Source organism: Poecilia reticulata, linkage group LG6, assembly GCF_000633615.1.
Source record: "Poecilia reticulata strain Guanapo linkage group LG6, Guppy_female_1.0+MT, whole genome shotgun sequence".
Lineage (NCBI taxonomy): Eukaryota > Metazoa > Chordata > Actinopteri > Cyprinodontiformes > Poeciliidae > Poecilia > Poecilia reticulata.
The window spans coordinates 18,019,256-18,045,426 of NC_024336.1; the positions used below are offsets into that span (position 1 = coordinate 18,019,256).

At 38.4% G+C, this 26,171-nt stretch overlaps 5 protein-coding genes across 9 annotated transcripts; 3 read left to right on the forward strand and 2 right to left on the reverse strand.

The window, feature by feature from the left end:
- The first annotated feature begins 240 nt into the window (after positions 1–240).
- On the forward strand, positions 241–3,924 carry ccdc77 (coiled-coil domain containing 77). The gene is made up of 12 exons (XM_008411586.1): positions 241–321; positions 739–794; positions 966–1,152; positions 1,246–1,388; positions 1,622–1,718; positions 2,092–2,182; positions 2,289–2,365; positions 2,528–2,676; positions 2,762–3,032; positions 3,155–3,280; positions 3,379–3,531; positions 3,623–3,924. Exons 2-12 carry the CDS (start codon positions 748–750, stop codon positions 3,767–3,769), a joined length of 1,488 nt encoding a protein of 495 aa, XP_008409808.1. The 5' UTR covers positions 241–321; positions 739–747; the 3' UTR covers positions 3,770–3,924.
- A 391-nt stretch (positions 3,925–4,315) lies between these two features.
- Positions 4,316–12,263, forward strand: hdhd5 (haloacid dehalogenase like hydrolase domain containing 5). Its single transcript, XM_008411594.2, has 8 exons — positions 4,316–4,635; positions 6,217–6,420; positions 6,511–6,623; positions 7,897–7,990; positions 8,068–8,101; positions 9,458–9,632; positions 9,707–9,895; positions 9,974–12,263. The coding sequence occupies exons 1-8, from the start codon at positions 4,537–4,539 to the stop codon at positions 10,395–10,397; spliced, it is 1,332 nt and encodes a 443-aa protein (XP_008409816.1). The 5' UTR covers positions 4,316–4,536; the 3' UTR covers positions 10,398–12,263.
- On the reverse strand, positions 11,016–16,905 carry rab19 (RAB19, member RAS oncogene family). 2 transcript variants are annotated; one of them, XM_008411593.2, is made up of 5 exons: positions 16,680–16,905; positions 15,271–15,369; positions 14,572–14,760; positions 13,745–13,928; positions 11,016–12,828 (listed from the first exon to the last, which is right to left on the reverse strand). In XM_008411593.2, exons 2-5 carry the CDS (start codon positions 15,319–15,321, stop codon positions 12,545–12,547), a joined length of 708 nt encoding a protein of 235 aa, XP_008409815.1. In that variant the 5' UTR covers positions 15,322–15,369; positions 16,680–16,905; the 3' UTR covers positions 11,016–12,544. The 2 variants fall into 2 exon arrangements, with proteins under 2 accessions (XP_008409815.1, XP_017160715.1); XM_017305226.1 differs by lacking the exon at positions 16,680–16,905 and having other exon boundaries at positions 15,271–16,664.
- A 329-nt stretch (positions 16,906–17,234) lies between these two features.
- Positions 17,235–19,281, reverse strand: ccdc34 (coiled-coil domain containing 34). 2 transcript variants are annotated; one of them, XM_008411596.2, is made up of 7 exons: positions 19,152–19,281; positions 18,623–18,884; positions 18,399–18,540; positions 18,170–18,277; positions 17,890–18,048; positions 17,683–17,812; positions 17,235–17,533 (listed from the first exon to the last, which is right to left on the reverse strand). In XM_008411596.2, exons 2-7 carry the CDS (start codon positions 18,865–18,867, stop codon positions 17,331–17,333), a joined length of 987 nt encoding a protein of 328 aa, XP_008409818.1. In that variant the 5' UTR covers positions 18,868–18,884; positions 19,152–19,281; the 3' UTR covers positions 17,235–17,330. The 2 variants fall into 2 exon arrangements, with proteins under 2 accessions (XP_008409818.1, XP_008409817.1); XM_008411595.2 differs by having other exon boundaries at positions 19,159–19,280.
- A 416-nt stretch (positions 19,282–19,697) lies between these two features.
- On the forward strand, positions 19,698–25,382 carry slc15a5 (solute carrier family 15 member 5). Of its 3 annotated transcripts, none has more exons than XM_008411597.1 (10): positions 19,698–19,753; positions 20,540–21,017; positions 22,064–22,286; positions 22,502–22,671; positions 23,291–23,511; positions 23,590–23,776; positions 23,854–24,081; positions 24,169–24,300; positions 24,834–24,942; positions 25,044–25,382. In XM_008411597.1, exons 2-10 carry the CDS (start codon positions 20,666–20,668, stop codon positions 25,171–25,173), a joined length of 1,752 nt encoding a protein of 583 aa, XP_008409819.1. In that variant the 5' UTR covers positions 19,698–19,753; positions 20,540–20,665; the 3' UTR covers positions 25,174–25,382. The 3 variants fall into 3 exon arrangements, with proteins under 3 accessions (XP_008409819.1, XP_008409820.1, XP_008409821.1); XM_008411598.1 differs by having other exon boundaries at positions 23,893–24,081; XM_008411599.2 differs by lacking the exon at positions 25,044–25,382 and having other exon boundaries at positions 24,775–24,927.
- Positions 25,383–26,171: the final 789 nt, after the last annotated feature.

The following is a 26,171-nucleotide window of genomic DNA, read 5'->3' on the forward strand; positions in this document are numbered from 1 at the left end:
CGTTGCCGCTTTTTGTTCGCAAACTTGACTAGTTCATGGATAGCTGCTGCTGTACTTTCCCAAACGTTCTTAAATTTATTCCAAAAATCACCTTTATACCACATATGTCACATTAATTGGATTAAAATGGATAAAAATCTGATGGTAATGGTTTCACTAAATAACATTAGAAAATTGCACAGCCCAGCAGAAAGATGGCGCTCCCAACTTCCTCTGCAGAGTTAGTCACAAAGAAGCGGAAACACACTGGATTTAAAAAAGAACTGCACCGTTGCTCTGAGCAACAACACAGCTTAGATTCTGGAACCGACGTCTTTACTTGTATGTAAATGTTGATTTAATACCACTTTTAAAATACTTAAACAGTCATTGAAACAACTATGCTATTGTACATTAATGTGGTGGCTTGTTTTTAGGCCAAAAAAAAGAGACTGACAATGTCACTGTATTTATGTTCCGTTAATACGATCACTCATGTTTCTCCATTTTTCCTGCTATAAAGAAATGTTTCAGTGGGTTATGTGAATCTTGTTTTAGTTCGGTTGCTGAAAGGAAGTTCAAAATGTCACAAATGTCTTTTTCTCTCTCCCATTACTAATATTTTTAATTATGCATGAACAAAACTGTCTAATAATACCTATAATTCAATCATATTTGATAGACTACAACAACTTCCTTTGCACTAGATTGCATTTATTCATGATGCTGATACATGTTGCTGCATAATTTCTTCTCTAGTTTTCAGAGATGTTTGGAAGAATGGGATCTCCAGCAAAGCATGGAACGCCTCACAGGTTAGAAATGTTTGTGCCAATCTACAAATCTAGTCTCTGAAAATGTTTTTACAGTGCAAAAAATAGTCCTGTAATCACAAGTATCTGTGTCAAATGAGCACAGGTACATTGCTGAATATGAAGTTGAATAATCTTCAAAATGAACCATAGATTTTTTTTTTCATTCTACAGAGTCAGCATTCATTCCCCCAGTAAAGATTTAGATTCCCCACTTCCTCCCATAGAGGAGCGTCTTGCCTACCTGCGTCCTTCCAGGGAGCTGCTGCAGTTCTACAGACAGAAGATCGCCCAGTATGATGGTGAACATGAAGAGCTGTTGCAAATGCTGGAAAGGTTTAAAAGCATCACAGAGGACCAGGTGGGTGTTCTTTTTGAGGAGGGGGTTCAGCTGTTACTGAGTATCTGAGTTCCTAAATCGTTTAATGAATATTCTGTATCAATGTCCTTCCAGCACAAACTGCAGTATGACATACAGGAGCGTGAAAGAGAAGTTACACAGCTTCAGAGCGCTCTGAGTGACATGCAGGTCTACCTTTTCCAGGAGAGAGAGCAGTCTCTCCGACTTTATGCAGAAAATGACAGACTAAAGATCAGGTGGGTGCACTGCGCTGGATAAAACTCAGTTATTATAAATTATTTTCATCTGTGGTTTTCCAGGAACAGCTTTAGGTGGCCACCAACTCTTGATCTGTGATGTCACTTAATGTGTGTGATTAATGTGATATGAGTATTTATTTATTAAGTTTTAAGATACAGTATGACTTTGGGATGAATAGAATATTTTGGCTGTCTCCCGTCAGTGTTTAATCTTGTCTTTATTGCTGCAGAGAGTTGGAGGACAGGAAAAAGATCCATCACCTTCTTGCTCTTGTCGGTCCTGATGCTGGAGAGATTACGTACTTTCACCAAGAGCCTCCTCACAAGGTGGAACGGACTCACTAATTTATAGATCCCTAGTATCCTTTACATTTATTGTATAAAATGTTAAAAATGGTTTTAACTATAGTGTTTGCTTAAGAGAAGCCTCTCTTTCAATTGACAAATGGTCATTATTGTTTCCTTTGTTAAATAAGACAATTTAGATAATTCTAAAATCTTTAAGGCTTTGGCTATGGGGTGATATTTAAAGGGTTTGAATTATTTTGAAGCTTAGCTAAATTATTGTCTTTTGGTGGCTTTATATTAAATATGTCATAGTTTAAAATTTAAGAGAGTTACACTTGATTTTTAAAGGCAGAAAAAAAATTGCTTTGAAATGCAAACAACCCTGATGACAACATCACGCTTGCTTTTTCAGGTCGCAATTACTCAGAGGCTTCCTGAGTCCATGTTTGATGAAAATCTCAGTCTAAGGCCAACTAAACAAAGACCAGCTGCGGCAACCAAAGGTTTGAGAGCATTTAGTTTATTTATGTAAAACAGTCTGAGTCCGTGTGTTGATTTTCTTTGTTTTTCAAAGAAATGAATTCCCTTTTAATTTTAATGTTTGAACAGAGGCTAACAGGAAAACTAAATCAGCTGGTGACGGTGTAGAGAAGTACAAGAACGACAACCAGACATTGTTGTTGCAGGTATTGCTCCACTGCGAAAACGTCTTAATTGTGACTCTGATAAGCGGCACTACAAAATGGAAAAAAATGGCATCTATTTCTCTCTTTTTTTTTTTTTTTTCCCATATTTATACGATGTTTCAAGTTGTGGTCATTTTTACAGTGTTGGCTTGCGTTTTTCAGGTGGAGGCGCTGCAGGCTCAGATGGAGGAACAGACGCGTCTGGTCAGAGAGCAGGTAGAAGCTCTCCTCGAGGATCGGAGGATCATAACAGAGGAATCTCAGGCACAACGACAAAGAGACCAGCAACGCATCATTGCACTGAGTGAAAAGTGTGTCTTTTTAATATCTAAATTTATGGCTCGTACCAAGCTTATTACTGTAACTTTTAATCTTTTTGCTTTTTTGACGCATCAGGCTCCAGCAGACTCAGAACCTGTTGCATGAAAGCACAAGAGATTTCTTACAGCAGAAATTTGACGCTCGGGCCAATGAGAAAAGCTGGATTGTAGAAAAAGATCAGCTGCTGAGGGAGCTGGACTCCTGCCACCACCGACTGATGAGGGCAAAGGCCCGGTTCGACGGCGCTGAACTGACAAAATCCTGGCAGCCCAGCAGCAGCAGATCAGCTCTTTTTGTTCCTCGACCCCAACCTGAGCCGTCTGACCAACATAAGGAGGAGAAAAAGGTCATAAAAGCTGCTATATTATTTTTGTTGGACACCCTAATTTAAATTTACTGAGCAGCGTCATCAATAAGCAATGCGTGTTTATCCTGGTGCTGTTTTTTTTGTTTGTTTGTTTTAATCAGGCTCTACAAGATGATCTGAAACAAGCTCACAAGTTGGCAGAGATGTTCAGAGAGCAATGTATCACACTGGAGACAGAACTGTCCCAAATCAGAGAGGAAGGAGACGTAGGCAGGGAAATATTTAAGGTTTGCTACTCTGAGAAATTCTGGACTGTCTGCAGTTTTTTTTATTGTTGTTGTTTTTTTTTATTGACTTTCTTATGAATTATCCTGTTTATATTCAGGAGCGATCAGACAAGATGGCCAAGCGCCTCCAGCTCATGACTCAGCGCTATGAGGCTTTGGAGAAGAGAAGAGTCATGGAGGTGGAGGGCTTTAAGGCAGATCTAAAACTCCTCAGACAGAAGCTCAAAGATGTAGAGAAACAGCTCCTCAAGGTAAAAAAATGCCCCTACTGTGTTTTTTTGTTGTTGTTTTAAGATTTGCATGACAAGCTTTATAAAACCTAAATAATTGTGTTTTCTTCAGGTCACATTAAACATTGGGCCCAACCAGGACCTAGCCATTCTGCATGAAGTACGACAAACTAATTCAAGGACGAAAAAGGTTCAGAATGAGCTTATGGCTTTGAAAGCCAAAATTTATGGACTTGAAAATGAACTGAGAATTAGCTGAAGAACGTTTTCTCCAATGTTTTCCACTTCCACTTTTACCGATTTTTCTATCGTGTGTTTTTTATTTTTTTTATTGACATGCTGACCGACTACATTTTTTTAATCATTTGTGCTTTGAACCAATAAAATTCGTTTACATCAATTTTCATTTTTTAATGCTTATAGACATCATTATCAATCCACTTGTCTTAATATGGCCTTTGTCCTCCCTTTCATTCTCCCTCTTTTCTTCCTCCCTCCCCCACACGCTGATATCCTCAAATACTGCATACATTTTGTTATGCAGTATTCTGTTTTTTTTTTTTTTTATTGATGTAAAAATTTAAGCTAAGAGTTATGTTGGGCTAAAACAAATATTTCGTTTTTCGCAAAAATCAATAGGGATCCTTATTCTACCTTTAAAATATACTTATTAGAGACATGTACACGTCTAAAAAAGATAAATAATCTGGAAACTGCTTCTTTAGTTTCATTTCAACAGAAGCGAACCTTTCGGCGACGTGTTTCCGGTGATGTAGAACTGCGCATGGAACTACGTAAGAGTTGGTCTTTTGCGCATGCGCTCCGGCTATCGTAAGGGTTACTAGAGGTACGGTTTGTCCTGAATGCAGGTACCTATACGATCAGCATGATGAAACTAAGGTCTAAGTGCTGACAGTCGCTGCTGCGGATATTATGAGCTCCTGCCTCAAGTGTCACTTCCACGAAGTAGCCAGTTAGGTTAGGTTGTTTACTCGCCGGTGCTTTTCCACTCATGTCCCCGGAGCCATGCAGAGACTGAGGTGTTTTAAAAGTTGCTGGCAGTTGCTCAGGTCTAGCTGCGAAGGAGCAGCGAAACAGGCAACCAGCTCAAGATGTTATAGCCACGTAAGTGACTTCTTTGATTTGATGTTTTTTTTTTTTATTCATACGTCAGAACGAATCCACGTGTACACGATGAGACCAGGATCGATGTGTTGTGATCTGTACTTTTTTTTTTTTTTTTTTTTTTTTACAGTACGTGTGGATGACTCAAAAGTTCAGCTTGTTTATAGATCACAAATATAGGGATTCGGTTTTCATTCAGAGTTATTGGACAACCTCTTGGCCCTTCTCGCCTACCAGCAGGACCCCAGAATCCTGTGGACTTCTCTGTCATATCGACAGGGTTAAACTTACAGGGTCAAATCTCAGCTTTACAAGTCAGATCAAATGCATATCCAGTTACAATCCAAATTCAAGTAATTAATTTCAATAAAATACAATCTGAATATTTAGATCCAAGCACATACAGGCCACATTGGTTGTAATTACAGTACGAAAATAAAGTCAGTTTATAATAAAAGAAGCTGTCCAAAGATTAAAATTTGTTCTTTGGAACTCATGTTTACACAATTAAGCCACATATACATGTTAAAATTAAATTTTTCCTCATTAACTGAGACTAAATTATCCTAATCTAACTGTTTTAGTTTGCTTATAATGACCATGATTACTTATATTTGCTAAATTAAAAAATAATGAGTGAGGAATTTTGTTACCTGCTTTTAAACTCCGGAGTTGACATACAGTTAATTAATATAAAGTAATGCTTTGTAAACTGTGTGATGTTGGGCATTATCTTTGACAAACTTATCACCATAGTTAATGAAAAGCTTGACCCAATTATTGACTGAACTGGTGTAATGAATTTGGTTTATAGGGTGCCTTGCTCGCAGATACCTTTCTAACACTACAACATTTTAATTTATTTATTTATTTATTTTTTAATGGGATTGACATCAGAGCTTTGAGATCACCACTTATGATTTTCTGTTGTTAATGCCATTTTATTGTTAACTTGGCTGTGCGCTGAGGGACATTATCCTCATACCCAAGCATCAGCTTTCCTGTTGGTGTCTTGAAAATTTTCTTCAGCATCTCCACTGCCATGTCTTCATGATGTCATCCATTTTGTGAATGATGCTGCCAACAGCTATACTTCACAGTTGGGATGCTGTTCTCTAATTGGCAAGCTGTCTTTTTCCATCAAATGTAAAAATTATCATTATTGTCAAAAAGCAACTTTTGTTGCTTTTACACAAGACAAAATTAAGAAAGTTGTCACTGAATGGATTTGCAAACAGTGACACCTTTTTTTTTTGTTACTTTTGGAGTAGTGGCTTCTTTCTCCATGATTAGCCTGACTGTATAGAGTTTAAAATGATAGTGAGCTCTTAAGATAAATCATGCTTCAAGCCTTTTTATACATGACTTTTGAGCCTTTGATGTCATGTAGTGTTACACATTTTGTTGCCCTATAGAAGAGATACAGGCCCACAGCATCATAGATCCTCCACCGTGTCCAACAGTGGGCCTAATTATGATCTTTCACATTGAACACACCTGGAGGGTTTTATTGCCAAAAACTAAATCCTGTCTACATGTTAATGAACAATGCCGCTCTGGCCCATCTGCCTCCCCCTGCAGGACCCCAGCTCCTTTGGGCTCCTCTTTGACATAGACGGGGTCCTGGTCCGAGGCAGGACCCCGATCCCAGCAGCCAAGCAGTGCTTCAGAAACTTGGTGGACCGCCATGGGAAGTACAAGGTTCCTGTGGTCTTTGTTACAAACGCAGGGAACTGTATGAGGCAGACTAAAGCCGAACATCTGTCTCAGCTTCTTGAGGTCGAGGTAAACTGAGCTACATCTAAACCATTAAAGGATCTTCTTTTCTCTCCTCTGGGGTTTTCATGAGCTTTCTTTTCTCTCCTCTTTCCTCAGGTGTCTCCAGACCAGGTGATGCTGTCCCACAGTCCTCTGCGAATATTTACCCAGTTTCACAAAAAGTGCGTGCTGGTCTCCGGTCAGGGTCCTGTTGAGGAGGTGGCTCACAAGTATCCTATCTTATCTGACGGTTCCTTCACTCATGCTGGCTGTTTGCCTAAGCCAGTCTGTGCATGATCTGTTGATTTAGTGTGTTTTGGTGCAAGCTCCACTTTGCTATCAGCATTTAATCTTTGTACCCATGTCAGCAGCGAAGCCTTTCCACAGATTTGTTCCTTTTGTTTAAATGCTTGGTTAACTTTTGTCCAAAGTGAGGTGATTTAGAAACAGGCACTGGGGTGCATGCAGGGTTTTAAGATTATTTTCAGAAATCACAGCGGAAAACAAAAAGGTTTATGGTGAAAGCATAATTTTACTCTATATGTCAACAAAGAATAAAACAGTTCTCCTAAAATACTAAAGTAGACTGGTTGTTGATGTCCTCTGTGTAATTGATGTTCTAGTAATGCTAGTTTACTGAACAGATTAACTTTATCAGTTTTTACCCAGAGTAGAGGCTGCAGTTTGCCTTTCACGTCCTTCCTTTTTCCAGTTGAATTAATTAAAATTGTGAGTATCTGTGGCTGGTACAATAAGCCCAATGGCAGTTCTTACAGGACTCTTTATCTTTAGCCGCATTGATTACTGCAACAGCGTCTTCACAGGTCTAACTAATAAATCAATCAAACAGCTGCAGCTGATCCAGAACGCTGCTGCTCGGGTTCTCACTAAAACCAGGAAGAKAGAGCACATAACACCAGTTTTAAAGTCCCTACACTGGCTCCCTGTAGCTTAGAGAATAGACTTTAAAATACTGTTGTTAGTTTATAAATCACTGAACGGTTTAGCACCACAATACGAGAAGCAGCATTCAGTTTCTATGCACCACAACTTTGGAAAACAGCTGAAACACTGGGTGCCTTTAAATTTCAACTTAAAACCCACCTGTTTAGATTTGCTTATGGCTAAATTAGAATTGGAGTGTGGGTTTTGATGTCTATGTTTTTATCCTTTTTAATCTTTTTTTTATCTTTTTCTTTTTTTTAAATATCTCTTTCTCACTCTTCATTCAATGTCACATGCTGTTTTTATTTTATTTTATTTTAATTATGTAAAGCACTTTGAAATGCTTTGCTGCTGAAATGTGCTATACAAATACAATTTGATTGATTGATTGATTGATTGATTGATTGATTGATTGATTGATTGATTGATTGATTGATTGATTGATTGATTGGCCTGGCCCTTATCCCTAAAGAAAGTTGCTTTCAACACCTTCAGAAAATGTGTTCTTTGAACTTGCTGATCTGATCTGATTGTGACCTTTAACTCACAAATCGCCAGCCTGGGTTTTGAGGACGTGGTCACCATAGATATGGTCAGAGAGGCGTACCCTGTCCTGGATGTTGTGGACCACAACAGAAGGCCCAAAGACTTTGTAAGTGCCACTGATTGCTGTGTCCTGTTTACGCGTCATGAGTTAGACGTCAAAGTTACCTGTTGAATTTCTTACAGATTCCACCCAACAAGGACTTGCGGCCAATAGATGGTATGTCTCCCTCAAACAGGCAACTTATACAAACATAGACGAGTTTATTGATCAAAACGTGTGAAAAGTCTTAAAAATCATTTCACATTTTATTGCAGTAGCATGATCTCCATCCATTATCCAACATGACGTCGAGAGGGATGCTTGTGCCTCTCTTCAGCAGTCAACAGGCGAGAGCAGTAGCATAAATTTACATATTTATTTCATCCACTGATTAGTTTTGCTTATTCAGTGAGAGGAAATGTTTGTTTTAAGACATTGTTTTTGATCAAAAAAAACAAACTATAAGCTATAACTATAATCATTGCGTTGTACAGACATGTTTTGTCAATAGGACAGTATTTATTGCTTTCCTAGAACAATTTACAAGGTTGGAACATACAAAGAGAGCTCTTTGACCATTCCTCTTTGTATAGATAATACAGATTTCTCTCTTATTCACTCTTTTTTTTTTCTTCACTGCACAGTTTTTCTGTAGGATTTAGGTCTGGGTACTGAAATGGCTGTAGACGTTGATTTCAGACCTGGTGAACCATTTCTGTATTTTGGATCACTGCTGTACTGAAAAACCCAGTGATCACCTTTATTAGTTAACTGCCAAAGTCCAGCAGGTTTTTAATTAAAATGTTCTGATATTTTAAAGAGCTCATGAGGCCAATCACATGAATAGGCCCACAGTAACACAGATCTTCCGCCATACTTCAGTAGCGATCTCGGTTGCCTTTCCACATAGCCATAAGTTTTTCACTCAGAAACCAAGTGGAGTGTTTCTGAAAATCTGACATGTTTTATCTGATAAACATTTGTAACCCAACCTGTTTTAAGAGGATTGCAGCTCACAAGTACACAAATCAGATAGCATGGTTTCACCATTTTTGTTATTAATGCTGTTTTGAAACCCTCAAGTTGCCACTCTTGGCTGCAGTTCTCGCACAGAGATTTTTTAATAGTGGCAAGATATCTGTAGATCCTCACTCTGGCCAGTGGCTAAAATAAATAGTTCTGCTATATTGATACCAAACATCCAAAGTATCCCCAAAACTCTGATCAACTTAACAAAGGTAAGTATACATTAATAGTTTCAGTTACTTTTCAGTTTCTTTTAAAGTGCCAGATTTATCAATAATTGTGCCACTGGGGATCCTGTTAGACAATAGTTGTTACAGGAGTAAATGTATAAATGAAAGATCAGTTCTTCTGAAATGTTCAGTGCGCGGTTGTGCTGCTCTAATAACATATTCTGATTTTAAGGCTTTTTACACATCAGGGATGTAAATAATCGTGGTTGGCATCATAAACAGATATTTTATTAAAGTAAACTTCTTTACAGACCATATCTTGCTTTAATGTCTGCAGCCATAATTTTATTCGGTGAGCCAATCAGATGGGAGACCAACCTTCAGCTCATCATTGACGTTCTCCTAACCAACGGAAACCTGGGCAATACGTGGAGCTCGACCCAGTATCCTCACATCCCGGTCCTGGCCTGCAATATGGACCTGCTGTGGATGGCAGAGGCGAAAAATCCAAGGTTTGTCTAGCAAGTCATAGCAAACGCATATTTAATTTTGAAGCATTGAATACTGAGTATTTCTCATGTGGCAGGTTTGGACATGGCATGTTCCTGGTTTGCTTAGAGAATTTGTACAAGAAGGTCACAGGTTATGATCTGAAGTATGAGGCTCTGATTGGTAAGCCGAGTGTGGTGACCTATAACTACGCCGAGCTGCTGATTAGACAGCAGGCGGAGAAGCTCGGCTGGAACACACCTGTGAAGACGCTTTACGCTATCGGGTGAGTTTATTTAGTCAGAGTTTGACACTAAGAAGAATAGGAATAATCATAAGACAAGAGTTTTCTTTTGCCCAACAGAGACAATCCCATGGCAGACATATACGGAGCCAACCTCTATAATCGCTACCTTCAGGCCTCTAAGCATACCAAAGCCAAAGTCCAGGCCAAGAGCTGCGGAGGAGGAGCGGATCCCACCGCTCAATCTGTCGACGACCATCGTAAAATGACATCGGCGGAAATGGGTGGCACCACTGTCGCCTACGGGTCAGGGGAGGATCTCCCCGAGGCCTGCAGCTCCATCCTGGTCTGTACAGGAGTGTACAGCAGAGACCAGCAGGAGCTGCCGTCAGACCCGGCGCAAACGGTTACCGAGCAGCACATCTTCCACGGCCACAGGGACTTCCGCTTCGACCCCACCCTCACACAGCCCTCCTTCGTGGTGCAGGACGTGAAAGAGGCAGTGGAGTTGGTGTTCCAGCAAGAAGGCTGGCCTCTAGAGTAGCACCAGAGGATATTCAAATAGCTTCTCTTTTTTAAAAAAACAACCTTTCTTTGTATTTTGGCTGTTACTGTGCAATTCAGAGTATATGCAACAAGCCGTTATAACCTTAACACTTCAATTTACAGTGGCTCTTAAAGTCTACATGTCAGGTTTTATGATATTGAAGAAAAGAGAGCATGATAAAACATTTGAAAACTCTTTCCACCATGGATTTGTTTGCTTTTGGAAAAACAAAGAAACTTGTTAAAAAAGCATAAGTGTGCACAACCTTAAGCTAATCCTTTTGGTCTAATTCAGCATTCAGCCTTCTTCAGTATATCTCAATACCACATCTTGACTTGACGGTGTTTTCTTTCACTCTGCCTTCCAAACGTTCTCCAGATCTCGATATGTAGGAATACATCCATTTTCCACAGCCCACTTTAGTTGACACCAAAGACATCTGGTCTCTGGCTAGAGTTTCCCTAAACTTTATTTTGTAATTAAATTAATGGCTCACCAGCACGTCTCTGCAGAACCTAATGAAGTGTTGAGATAATCGAGTAGTAGGAGAGCGCTTCTCAACAACTGGAGCTGGAGATCCCTGGCTTAGATTCACTGTGTAAAATCTCATTTTACTTTTAATTCTCAAGCAGACATCTCTTTGTATTTGAAATTAATCAGAACTTTGTCCACATTGACTAAAAACCTCAGGTTCATGTAAATAAAAGAATGTTAATAGTGTCTTTTGATCAATTCTGGCGAAAAGTGCAATGTTTTAATAACCTTTGTACTCTGATACTTTCTCCAATTATTCATTTTTGTACCACAAAAAGCATTTTATGTCATAAATTATTTTGTATGCCCTTCTCCTGACTGATACCTTTGTAACATGGGGTCCTTTTGAACCTTTGTAAGCCATCTACAGTCCATCCCTTTAGCAACAGGATGCAAATTCAGAAATGTCAGAAGAATCTAGTTAAACAAAACTTTAATGTTTCATAATTATTGATGGTGGATGTGAATTCATAAAGACTAAATACTAAAAACTAATCAGATTTAGTGATTATTTTAAGGGTATGCACACTTATTCTACCAAGTTATTACAGGGGTTTTTTTATAATTCTTTTCTCATTTGTTTACATTTTTTTAAAAATGTGCAGGGTAAATCTCACGTATCCACACAATATTTTGAAATTATTAAAGTCTAACTGTTCACATCACAAACACTTTGTTTTTTTAAGAGAATTGTGTATACTTCAGAGAGGAACTGAGTCTAACCTGCCTGATTGTTTTTTGTTTAGTCTAAAAATAGGGTTTTTTGCATTAAAATTTATAACTTTTACCTGCTTTTAAACCAATTACATTAGCTGTCAGGTTTTTTTATAGTATACAATATATTGAAGAATGTTTAAATCAATTTAGAGCAAAGGCTACATTGGCACAAATGTGTTTTTTACCTTAGACTTTTAAGGTCTAAAGGACTTATTGAAATGAAGATTAATTTTATTTTTCTAAATAAATCACCTTTTTGTTTTCTTGTACTGTGATGGTTGATATATTCCATCCCAATTGGTTTTTAAGTCAGGGTTAATGCTCAGGAAATTAAGTTGCCAATATTCAGTTTAGACTTTGAAAAATGCAGTATTTTGGATTTATTCTCTTTTTATGTTTTTGTAAAGTTGACAGAATTGCACTGTTGGAGTGTATTAAAAACGAGGTGCTGTTTGACAAGTGAACCTTAATGTTTGCTAGATTAAATGACATGGAGAAAGTTGCACCTGTTCTGTAATGAAGATTTAAAAGTGATGGAAACTTGCAGACTGATGCTTTGTAATGTACTGTAAAAGCAATATTTGTAAAGGAGCAAATAAAAAGATAAAGGAAGCTAAATGTAGAGTGAAAACGGTGTTTACTGTGGAGAGGTTTTAGTACAAAGTCCTCTGGCAAAGGTGTGGCTTGTTGTCAGAAGCCCCCAGAAGAAAATTACAAACCTTTTAAAGATCCCAATAAGATTCATAAATACTATGACAAGAAAATGTATACAATCCTTGTCTCACAACCTAAACCAAACATCCAAACATTGTCTTTACTAAGAAGGTTCTTTCCTGGTTGAACAACCAATCCATTGGACCATCTTCAAATTTGTATCAAATGCTAAATCTGATTCAGGTTGTTTGGCACCCGCACTTTTTATCGTCAGAAACAGAGGCTTGAATCGGGTGAGAGCAGTCACTCAGCATGAACTGGGGAGAGCAAAGAGAGTTCTGATCTGTGATGGCCATGCCGTTGCGTGCCAGCAGCTCCCGAGCCATGAGGATGAAGGCCGCCTCTATGTTCTGGGCCTCCTTAGCCGACGTCTCCAGAGCAGCCAGCAGGCTATTCTTTTCAGCCAGAGTGCACGCGTCCTCAAACAGCACCTGTCTCTGAGCATGGAGGTCCGACTTGTTACCTGCAGAGCAGAGGATTTTTATCATTCTCTCCATCAGTAAAATATACTTTTTATACGAGGAGACGCATCAACTCAATATGTGGTGAAATTAAGAAAGATAGTGTTCAGTTTTGTTGCTTAAGAGACTCTTTTCACATTTTATCACATGACAACCCCAAACTTCAATGTATTTTATAGGATAGAAAAACAGATTATTGTGTCATTTAGATAAAGGATAGTAAAGCAACTCGTTAGGACCATAGTAAGTCTGGAGGAGCAGTAAACATCCACAGATCAGGTGGAAGAATCTGCCAAAAATTATTAGTCATGAACTTCAAAAATTTGGCCTTTATCAATTTGCTAAAATTAGATCTTTGGCATGGTTAAACAAAAAATAAATAATGACAAGTGAATACTAAAGTAAAGCCATGTAAGAGTACAGAGCAATTATGTAGTAGAAGAAGAAGAAGAAGAAAACCTGGTCAGATGAAACAAAAACATAACATTGTATACTACAAGCAAAAATGTGATGTGCTCTGAAGAACTAACACTGCACATCACCCTGAACATACAGTTTCCAATGTGAAACACAGTGGTGGCAGCATCATGTGTGTTAGAGGTTTGATTTTGCATGGAGGTTCACCATCTAAACATACAGCTCGGGCTTCAGCAGACTGAGATGGAAGAAGTCGTTAGCTAAAAGAATGCCCCAGCCCATGTGTGTTCAGAGAGGGAATTAGTTTGAGATATTTTGTATAGAAGATTTCAGCTGTACTTGCAGTTAATCGTGGTTTGGGGGTTTAAAAACAAATGCAAGACAAACTTTCCAGCACCATATAAGGAAAACTGAAGTCCATGTATTTATAAAAAAGCCAATAAAATCCATTGAGATTTGTGGTTGTAGCATGAGACATTACTCCACTATGAAAATACTTACCAACAAGTATCACTACCACGCTGGCTGCTCCGTACTGCTCCACCTCCCTGATCCAGTGGGGAACAGATTCAAACGTGCTGCGGCGGCTGATGTCGTAGGCCACCATGGCTCCATGTGCACTGCGGTAGTAGCTCTGTGTTATGGTACGGAAACGTTCCTGTCCAGCGGTGTCCCACACCTGCATCTGAAGGACGACACAGCACCAAAAATATGGGTTAACCAGTTTATCGGCGTGGGCTTGGTATCAAAATACAGTGTATTTAACTGAAGCAAATAGCCTTATGTTTATGTTAATAATGTTCTAAAATAACTTAGCTTTAACAAACCAACACCCAGAGAGCAAACACAAAGGTAACAACAATAAGCGAAATTATACAAGCATAGCATTATTTTTATTTGAATATGGTTGATGGTGACTTCAAGAACAGTGACCAGTAGTTGGTAACACTTTATTTGAAGGGGGGTGAATAAGACTGATACGACACTGTCATAAACACCTGTCATGAACACGAATAAGTCTTCATGAATATTTATGACTGTGATCATAAAGCGTCATTCAGTAAATTATGACACTTTTATTACAAAGTTGACATTATTCAAAATGTCTTTGTTATGACAAATTGACATTAACCAAGAAATCATTAGTGATATAAATTTGTTATAAAAGTATTACTGATTGCACTTTTCATAAATATGGAAAAATTTGATATGACAGCCATTAAGGACATTTCCTACACACGGAAATAAGTCAATATACTCAGCCCTTACCTAGTAGTGCTCATTCTAGAAAACATTTATGTAAACAAAGAGAACTACAAAGTACCCACCTTCACCTTTTTTCCATCAATGTCCAGTGTTCGAACGGTGAAGTCAACCCCAATGGTGTTCTGCTGCTTCTCAATGAATAGACCCGACTTGAACCTCTGCACCATGCAGGTCTTTCCAACATCTGAGTCCCCGACCAGGATGATTTTAAAAAGAAAGTCAAAGGAGTCTTCAACTTCTGACTCGACAGACTGCATGGTGACAAAAACAAAGAGCCTGAAATGCAATATCCCAAGACCTTTGTGCCTCTTTGCAACAGAACTGGTTTCCTGTAAGTTGTGTCAATACAGGAGAGAGTATTTACATAAAGCTCAATCACATCTTTGTGAGGAAATATAAGATTCACGAGACAGACAACATATCGAGCAATGGAGTCCAGGGCAAAAATGTCCCATTCAGGTTAGAAAATGTATGGATAAAAAAAAGTCAAATCCAACCCAGCAGCTTGTTTCTTCTGTCATTCTAACCCAATCTAAACCATAGAGGTAACACACCTCAAGAAAACAAAGGCATTAAAACTCATTTGGCTTTCTTGTAAAGAAACAAAGCCTAAAATACAAAATCATTTTCTTCATGATGACTTCGTCAACACTACACTATCAGCTCCTCTGCTGAAGCCTGTACTTTTGCCCTTTAGACCGTCTTTTGTCGTCCTATTCTAGTTTCTTTCACTCTGAGAACCTAAAGGACACGCCTCCTACCTGTCTTGGCAAATGTGACCTCCAGCTTCCAGCCCACTTGCACCACTGCATCTTGGGATATCAGTTTTCTGCTCAAGGTCTATAAAGAGGTCACTGTACCTGGAAGAGGCAGATATAAAGCTCAGTGATCTGAGACTGATTAGCAAAAGTGTTTTCTCTGTTAAACCCTTTGACATTTCCATCAGAAGAACACAAAAACAATGAGTCACAGTCCCTTGCAGAAGTGTTCATCCCCCTAGTACTGTTTAGCATTTTGTCATGTTACATTTGCTAGACATCAGTATATTGAAGTAGGATTTTCTCATAGAGTAAAGCAAATAATTACATACACATGAAGTGTTTTTTAGTATAACATTTGTATTTACCCCCTTTACTCTGATATCCTCTAACAAAGTCCAGACCAGTTCATCTGTATATAATTTCACCTCAGTATAAGCACAATTGTTATGTACACTTCTGGGAGGTTTGTGAGAGAACATAAGTGAATAAGTCAGACTTCTCGTGGAGTGCTGTTCATTCCATCATACAATAAGGAAGAGTCTGGCACAACTGACCCATATTAACTCAGGATGAGCTTCAGAGATCCAAAACTCAGGTGGGAAAATCTGATGACAGGACAACTATTACAGATTTTGTACTTTTGGAGAGGTGGCAACAAGAAAGTAGTTGTTGAAATAAAGTCATATGATGTCATGTACAGCAAAGACGTGTAAAAAGGTGCTCTGATCAGATGAAAACAGAGTAGACTCTTTTTATTGCATTTATTTCAATTCAAATCTCTCTGAGGCAAGACTTGAAAATTAATGTTCAGTAACTCTCTCCATCCAGCCTGACTTGAGTCTTAGCCATTTTTCACAGAATGGTTAAAATTTGTCTAGATATTCAAAGACGTCCACATACACCAAAAGACTTACAGCTGTATTTTCTATTAACAAGAGGACTTAATATAAGTTCATGCCACACTTTTTTTAAATAATCTAAAAAATAAATAAATAAAAAATCGTTTCACTTTGAGTTCACAGCTGTGCATCACTTTGCGTTGATTCATCACAAACTCCTCCCCCCAAAAATAGTCAAAGGTTTAAAAAGTATGAATACTTCTAAATGGCATTTTAAGTATATTACAATTTATCCGCAAGACATTTTACATTGAGGGCTCACTATAAGTCAAGTATGTGCAAACATAAAACTAATTCCGTGGCCCATATAACCACAGTCTGCTATAAAACCCAAAACTTCTAATTAGTTTTTAGAAATGTCCTACATTAGGGACCCCCTGTCTGACTGCTGTCAAATAACACATTCCACAGCAGGTGACAACAGGCACAGAGAGCAAAACACATCAGCCAAAACATACAACAGCATTTTACAATCAATTCAGAATAAAGTGTAATTGAAATCAATTTTACCTCAGGCTTCACACATTGGCATCACAGTGAGATGCTAACCCAGAATGAGGATTCTGCTCTAAACCAATTGCTCTCTCTCTCTCTGCCCACCCCCACACTCGTTTCTGTCGTCATCTCAGCCCACAGAAGAACAAGGCACAGCTGGACCCAGAACAATGTGTGAGTGTGAGGGCCACTTGAGCTAAACCGGGCTCTATCTTTGGCCGTGACAAGCAGATACCATCTTTTCTGCGATGTGGTCAACGCATGATGAAAAGCAGAAGAAAATGTGGTTTTGTTAACCACTGGAAGATGAAAATAAGACAGGAGTCAGCAGTTGATCACACTTATTTTACTTAAAACAGGATGAACTGATCCTTTAACAGAATATTAAAATACATGCCAAAGCTGTAGATGTTCAGTCACTATTTATATAAAAAAAGAGGCATAAAACAAAAATTAAGTATAAAAAATTAACTACTTTATGAACTTAATTTAAAAAATAAAACTTACTCAGATTTGTTGTAAGCTAAGTGAATGAATTAGAAACAATACAGCAACAGCACTTKAAGAACATAAATCCTTCCATGACTCAGAGATTTATTGAAGGAGCTTTGCTGCTTTACATGAGTCATGAGTGTCTAAGCTCTCTGCATCACAGAGCTGTTTGGGTCATCTTCTGTTCAGAAAACGTGTTGTGCTGGCCGTGTTTCTTTGTCTATAGGAAAAGGGTGGATTTTGCTTAATTTTTTTCTGCCTTTGTGGTTTCCTCTCAGATGTTTTGTTTGGAGATGTTTGTGGAGGAGGGACATGAATCGGCTTCCAGGGGATTGGATTGTAGAAGCTGGGTGCTGGATGTAATTTGTCATAGGGGCCTGAGTGAAAAAAATCCATTACAATTATTAAACAACGGGTAAAATAAAGCCAATATAACTCACAAATAAAAATAATGTTATTGCACTTTTATTAGATGAAATAAAAGTGCAATAACAGTTCACAATTTAGGTTACTTCAACAATCTTACTTGCAGAGCAAGAGTGTGTTTTGGGAAGAGCTCTGATTTTCTCGTTGGCTTTCGTCAGCCACTCCTTAAACTTCTCCTCTGCCTTCTTGCTGCGCTCTCTCTCCTGCTCCTCCTTCAGGGCAGCTTCCATCTGTTACGTAAAACAAACAGGCTTCAGCATCCTTTCCTAAGCTTTTTGGAAAGCAAAATCAAAATAAGAAGTATGACCTTCTCCTTCTTTTCTTTTTCAAGTTTTTCTTGGTTCTTCTTTTGCAGCCAGTCTCTGTATTTCTGCTGGGATTTACATTCAATCTCCCTTTGTTTTTCCTGTTGCCTCTGCACCTCCTCCATCTCTTTCATTTGTTTTACAAGTTGCTCCTGCCTTTCCTTATGACGAAACAGATTTTAAAAAGAATTACTCAATTCCGTCAGGTCTCTTACACAATTTTATGTCACAATAATATTTGACATGACAAAAAAATTGTCATGTAAAAACACATATCCTTACTCGCTCCCTTTTAGTTTTTAACCAGTCTTGGATCTTCTCTTCCATGACAAGTTTCTTCTGCTCTCTTTCTCTTTCTTGTAGTTGTTCCTTTTCTCTAAGCAAGCGGACCTGCATTAGGAAGCATTAAAATTTCAGCAGAGGTTCTGTGATATTACTTGCTCAATAAAAGACTGAGTGGTAGGGTGTTCATTTTAATTATGAATCAACATTAGGAGAAAAATTATCTTACCTCTTCTGCTTTCTTTTCCAGCCTAAGATGATCCTCCTTAGCTTTGCTCACCAGCCATGCCTCCCATGCACTGAGTGGTGAGCCTGCAAGCTGCAAAGGTACACTCTGCTTCTTCTTTAAAGGCGTCCTAGGCAGCTCAGATCTATAAATGATACAAACAGATGGGAATACAATCTGAAATATTCAACACAAGCACCAACTGTGTGCTTGAGTTGAAGCAATACCTAGCTGATGTTGCCCAGAATCCCCAATCCTTGCTGTGTCTGGGTGAGGTCTGCTGATCTGGGGTGTATTTCTGCTCCTCTTCATCGCTGTCGTGATAGATGGGAGAAAGCATCGAAAACGTATCTTCATCGTCAGACACAACGCCGTTATCCAAATATTTGGCTGTGTGGACGTCTTTATCTTGGCTAGTCTTGACGGGAGTCGAGCTGAAGCCTTCGGAGTCAGAGGGAAGAAACTTGGGCATCCTTCCTTAGCTTATACCTACGGTTTAAAGCCGAAATGTCAGACGTGTCAACTGCACTCATGTTTACATTTGCATTTCGCGTGTGAATCAATGACTATGTATACATTTCAACACCCACAATATTCAACTATCCCCATACAACGCCACTATTTACAACGGTTAGCAACATTAAGCTAGTTAGCTAACTTTAGAATTAGCACTTTCTAGCATGACCGTTAAAGGCCAAAAAGATACATAGTTGCGTGCATAGCGTATTAATGAAAATAACAAGCAAATAGTTTCACCTTTTACCTTTGTGGTAGAGTCAAAAATTTGTTTTTGTGCTGCCCTTTTTCAGAAAGGAAGCTAGAACCGATTTAACTACAGTTTCCTTTTCCCATGATACACCACGCCCCCAAGCTCTCGTGCACGCTGTGAGTTACCATAGTGACGTTGGGAGCCTTGCTTTTGATTGTATAATGCAATCAGCACCAGAAAACAGACATAACTACTTGCAAAAAAGCTTGTTTTAACTCATCATTGAGCTTTCTGACAGGATCATCTCATTTAACAACTCTATATCCACCAAAATAACAAACTCATCACCTATTTTAATGGGTTTTGTAAATTAACTAAACTATGTCAGAACTATTTTATTATATTCTAGGAAATGTTTTAAAAACAATGGTCACATCATGTCATCTGATCTGTCTGCTGATGAAATGCTTTCTCTTGTTCTCAAACTATCAGTTTACAGGGATAAAAGGTTGTTTTTTGCAGCCTCGATCTAGTTAAGCTGCACTCTGTCTCACTCTAATTTAACGTCATGAGTCTAATTACCGGCAGTCTACTCTAAATGAGCTTGCTCGGTGAGGGCCAGCCTTAACTGGGAGATGTGACATTTGGAGTGAGTTTGCAACAACATGCAGCAGAGATTAATTTATTGTTGTCTTTGTTTCAGCTTAATCTCTTTGGTAAAGGCAGCTGATTTTAAAAAAGTATGACTGCTGATATTGTGAACCATTACCAGAAGTGGTCCAGCATCTTTGAAAAGTTAATATTTAACATTACTTTGAGCAACGTGCAGCTGGATGACAATACAAATTGCATGATTAACTTTAGATGACCTTAGGAAAAGGTGTGCTTCTGTCACTGTATGTGAATTTTAAATTTTTTTTTACCTAACACAGGAATGGGTGTGATATTCAGGTTACACGTCATTAACATTTGTAAAAGTGTTTTGGAGTGAGTTTGGAGTGAGTTTTGAACTCTGTGAGAAAGTCCATTGAAAGATTTTTTTAAAAGGATCTCTTCCAGAGAAATCACTACATAAATACGACAGAAATTACTTATATTTTCTGTGTTTTACTTAATTTTAGCAAGTTTTCTTAAAGTCAGATAAAAATAATACAAAGACATCCTCATCCTCTGTATGTTATTACTGATCACAAAATGTCTGCAAATTTGTAATGAGTGTAAGATAGTTTAAAAACTGACTTTTTATTTCTTCCTAGTTAGTCTAAAAATATTCAGAGATCTCCTCTAATCTGCTACCATTCATCACTCCTTTACAAAATTGTGCACAATGTGTCAGATTCCCATACGACAACCACAGATCTGAGTGAGATACGAAGAGATGAAGCAGCCACCAACACAGACAGCCTGTGACTTATTAGTCTGTATTTCTGCTCAGGAGTCACACCAGGATGCAGGATTCCAGCTTTACTCGCTGATGGTTCTCAAAAAGCGTGAGCTGGATCAGTACTCACAGTCCTCACCCAACTAAGCAGCAGAGGACTCACCTCCCGATGCTGGTGGAATGGTGGCAGGGGGACTAAAAAGAGCGCCGGACGGCTGGGAAAGAGAACAAACAGTCTTCCAGACGCCTGGTCTGGACCAGAGACCACGGAAGAAATCTCGCAAGAAACTCCAAGTTGTCGTCTGTGTTCTGCTTGTGGAGCTGTGTGAGAGGTTTACGTTCTTTGGGATTGTATGTAACATGATTCTGTTCTGCACCGTGAAGCTGGGCTATGACAACGTCCTGGCTGCGACCGTCAACCTGTGCTTCATAGGAGTCAGCACCCTGACCCCTGTTCTGGTTGGGTGGTTTGCAGAAACCTGCTTAGGAAGGACTAAGGTCCTTTACTTGTGTGCCTTTCTTCACTTCTTTGGTAAGACAGAGGGAGAGCTGTTATTTTGCTCAGTAAACAGGCATGACAATCAAAACACATGACAGATTTTTTTGTTGTTTCTGTTTTAGTATTTTATTTCCAAATTACTTTTATGTCAAATTACTTCAGTTAATTTACTCTCTTTACACAATTATATGTATTTGAAAGGAAAAAAAAGAACAACCACTATGTAAAGTCTTTCTTTTTTGCTTCCTCGACCCAGTGAGCAACTATTTTAAACCACTCCTAACATCTTTAAACTTGAACTAAACATGACAATTGAGCAAAATCTGTTAATGTTATCTCAATTAGATGTTATCCAGCCTATCTAAAGTTTAGTCACAACTTCTATTGAGATGATTTTTGCTGTTTTTTTGCACATTTTTGTTCACATTTTTGTACCTGAGCATGGCTGCATGTACTTTGGAATTGTGGGCAAATTTAGTTAAGTTGCCAAAAAGTCCTTTAGGCATTATTAATTGTATTTTCAGTTAATAATACTGGTGTGATTCTGTTTAAGTCTATTATTTCTTACTGTTAAATTTTATCCCCATTGAATACATTTACTTTTTCTTATTTTGTCTGACATTATGTTATAGTATAAAATAGGAATTGCAGTAATTTCAACTCTTTGAGGTCATCTTCACCAGTGTTATTATGTTTAGTTAGGTAAAATTGTTTCAAATTGTTTTGTCTTTCTGCTTTACTTCTCTTACCATCAGCATTTTATATTGAGATGTAAGTAAAGAAAGGAGTCTTAGTATCGAATGTACTGTTGTTTGTTAGATATGGATCACAACACTGAGTCATCCCTTGGGTTTTTGAGCCTGTTAATAATAAATTAGATATATGTAATATTTTCTTTAACTGACAGCAAATATTCCTTCTAGAAGAAAAAGCAATCAATGCTCAAAGAAAACATTTGAAAGATTTTTAGAAAGTCGGAACAGCTTTACAAATACAATAAAAATGATTATTAAAATGACAAAACGATGAAGAGATGACCCAAGGTTTTTGCACAGTTCTGAAGCTGTGGTTTGCCCTAGGTACAGCCATGCTGCCAGTGGTTGCATTTCCATTTGAAGATTTCTACATTGACACTCATCACATGACCCATAAGTTGGACCCCATTGAGCAGCAGATCTTGTTTTATGTGGGTCTCCTGGCTGCTGCGCTGGGCATCGGTGGCATCAGGGCCATCCTCTGTCCAATGGGAGCCTACAGCCTGCAGAGCTACAACCAGCACCAGCTCCTGTCCTTCTTCAACTGGTGGGTGAAGTGGTTTTCTATCTAGACCCAAACCATAATCTGGTTTTAAAAGCTAAAGAAAAAACACCAATGACTAATCTTTTAAAAGTCTTATAGTGAAAACTTTGCCTCACAAAATGTCAGTTTTGTAATGCTGGTGACAAAACCAAATTATCTTCATTCATTGGTTTGTTGGCATCACTGAATGCTCTGCCATTGTATGTCATTCTGTTCAGGTTCTACTGGTTAGTGAATCTGAATTCCACCGTCGTGTTTTTGGGCATCGCTTACATTCAGCAGTCTGTGGCCCAAAATCTGGGCTTCCTCATCCCTTTCACCTCCGTGCTGCTGGCTCTCATCGCCATCCACATGATGCGCAGCAAACTCACCTACAAACCCAAGAGAGGTACAACTGCAGTCATAATATAATATAATATAATATAATATAATATAAKATAAGATAAGATAAGATAAGATAAGATAAGATAAGATAAGATAAGATAAGATAAGATAAGATAAGATAAGATAAGATAAGATAAGATAAGATAAGATGACTTTATTGACCCCTAAGAAGGGGAAGATTTTATTTACACTCTTGGTAAAGATGTGTGAAAACATAAAGTAAATTCATTTTTTATTACAGAAGCATAATTTGACTGATTTACATTTTTAAATGTAACATATTTACTCAGTATATATGTCCCCTGATGGAAATCCTAGAACCTTTGTGAGCCAAAGTGCAGAGAAATCAGAACCCAGATATCTAGATAATCTAGATTGTGGAAAGATTGATGGTCAAGGATCTGTTTGTATGTTTGCTTCAACTTTGTGAAATGTTGTAGAAGTGTGTTTTGCAAACAGAAATTGTACAAAAGTTTAAAAGGTTGGATTTTTCAAAAAATGTTTACAGTGAAATTTGATGGTTAAATATGGAAGCAGATGTGTAATCAAAGAGTTTGTGMTGGAATAAATGAATCACAAAATATTTACTCGTTAGTCCTGTTTTCTGTTGGGACTGGTTTCAGGTGGATCCTTGCTGACCACACTGGGAGTTTTCCTGAACTCTTTCAAAATGTGCTGCCTCCGGCATCGCCACCTGAGTGGAGATGCCGTGTCCTGGCTGGACCGGGCAAAAGAGAACAATGGTGGGCGGTACAGTGAGACCCATGTGGAAAATGTCAAAGTCTTGACGAAACTCTTTCCTCTCTACGGACTTCAGCTGCTGTACAGAGTCTGCGTCACACAGGCACGTCACAATAAACACATTTCAACCAGTATTGTTGCTTAGCAAAATAAAAGAGGTTGGGGAAATATTTCTCCACAGATTCCCTCAGGCTACTTCATACAGGCCATGAACTCTAACCTCCACCTGAACGGCCTTCTGCTGCCCATTGGTGCCATGAATGTCATCAGCATCCTGCCTCTGCTGCTCTTAGCCCCGCTGATGGAGTTCGTGACAACCCACTTCCTGTCCATGAAGAAAACTCTACTTTCACCTGCAAGAGTCATCAGTAAGAATCCCACTGCCACACACTCCAACTAATCCAAATGTTTAACAACTTCACAGAAATGTTCTAACGTCTTGCAGTGTTCTTTTGCCATCATTCCACGCTGTCTGCACTCTTAGCTTTGGGCCATGCATGCGCTGCTGCGTCTGTCCTGGTGGCGGGTTTGGTGGAGCTACACAGGAAGGCCCACCCACTGGTGGAGCAGACCCTCTCCGGGAAGGTTCTGCATGTGTCATCCATGCCGTGTTTCCAGCTGGCACCTCAATACATCCTGCTCGGTGTGGCTGAAGCTCTCGTCACTCCTTCGTGTGGGCAAAACATCCCGGATGAAACTTCATCAGATGATCAAAGACCTCCGTTAGACAGTCATTTGTTGGTCTCTTGTCCTTTGACAGGTGCCCTCATATCCTTCCAGCTGATCCCAAGCCACATCAGAGGGATCTCCCTGCACTTCCTCACTCTGTCCTATGGAGGGGGCTGTTTACTTGGTGCCTTCATCATTCAGCTTGTGCATGTTTGCTCTGGAGGTAGAAATAAAAACTACCGATCTATTGCATACATGTGCGTCTTCATAAATTTGAAAATCACATAGAATTCATTTATTTGTATATTTCAATTCAGAAAGTGAAGCTTGTGTAGATTCATTACACACTGAGTTATACAGTATATTTCAGATTATGGGTACAACTAATAAAAACTAAAACCTCTGTTAGATTAAAAAAATTATTTTTAATAATGACATGTTATTTTATGGTAGTTTTATAACCAAGGTGATCAGGGAGAAAACCATTAAGTTGCCAAATACAGTGGGTGCTCACAGTCTGCTGCAGACAAATAAACTGAACGTTTTGTGTTGATAAGTTGTCCAAAGTCCTTCTAGATATTAATGTAAAGAAGATACAATCTGAAGAAGAGAAGAGAAACACAGAATACCAGTCTCCATATAAGTTTAACTTTTTTAATGTAGAAAATATGTGAAAATGTTTTTTGTTTTTTTTAAGATTCACTTTCCTCTGACATCTCCTGATGGTGACCCACAATTATTTCACTGCCAAAACAGGAAATTTCTACCCAAACTCTCTGCATGATGGGAATCTTGAGAGATTCTTCTTCCTTCTGGCCTCATTGATGATTATAAATGCTCTTCTGTTCTGGAGATTATCATACAGGTACCCAATTATCTTTATAATATAGGATGAATTATGTCAACTCATTTGAAGGCAAACTATAACTAACTTTGGTGCTTCTGAATCTTCTTGTCGCCGTTTAGGTACATGGACCTGAGTGTTCAGGGGAAACCACTGAGCAGCAGCTCTCTGTCTGAGAAGTTGCTGCAATACAAGGCCGCACTGCGTTTCTACGACACTGTAGAACATCTCTCTACCGACTCTGTTTTATGACTGCTTTAAGTGAGATCCTCTGTTGGTGGCGCTGGCGCTGCGTATTTGTTTCCATAAACTGCAGCAAAGAYATGCTGTGTAGAGTAAGATCTATAAATACAAGTCCCAAAGTCKTGAAAAATKTTGTGTTTTTTATAGAAATTGATCATTTTTATTAAATACTTGTTTGAGCTTGAATTGATGCTCAAATTCAAGTGGTAAAAAAAACATTAACATATGACGACAAATGAGAAATTAATAATAATCCAAAGGTATGTTTTGTTGATAAGGGACAAGGGTGTAAAGAAAATGGATGGATGGATGGATGGATGGATGGATGGATGGATGGATGGATGGATGGATGGATGGATGGATGGATGGATGGATGGATGGATGGATGGATGTTTTGTTGAAGCTTATAATGTGAGTCAATCAAATTTGCACACATCACAAGCAGCATTAAAAATTAGCAACGAGGTTTGTAAAATAGAGATAATCTGATTAAATGTGCACAAAATAAAAAAAGCCCATTAATGAGCAACAGCCATGTTAATATGAAATGTTTGCAACAATCAATTGACTTGCACTTTAAAAACTACAATGCCTAGACATTTCAAATCCAACTAGATTATTCTGCACTAATAGCAGAATAAATAAAACTTTTGTGAAACCTTCCAATTAATTTGCGAAATTTGTAAAATATTAGAACGCTTTTTGCATCTGGAACGCATTAGATCTGAATTATCAAATTGGCATTATTTGTTTCATCTTTATTATAGCTGGAGTTGGACAGTAGTTGTTTGGTGGCTTCGGCTGAGCTAATGCTGCCATCAACTTTTCTCCTGCCATAATTTTTTTTTGCTTTTCTTTAGAAAATATTTCTATCCGTAGCTCTGTTTCCATTTTGTATATTTGTTCCATTTTTTATTTTTACCTTAATGCCTTAATGCTTACCCGGTCAATTGAGGTGGAAATGTACATCCTCTTGATTACTGACAAAATGTCAGAACCACATGGAC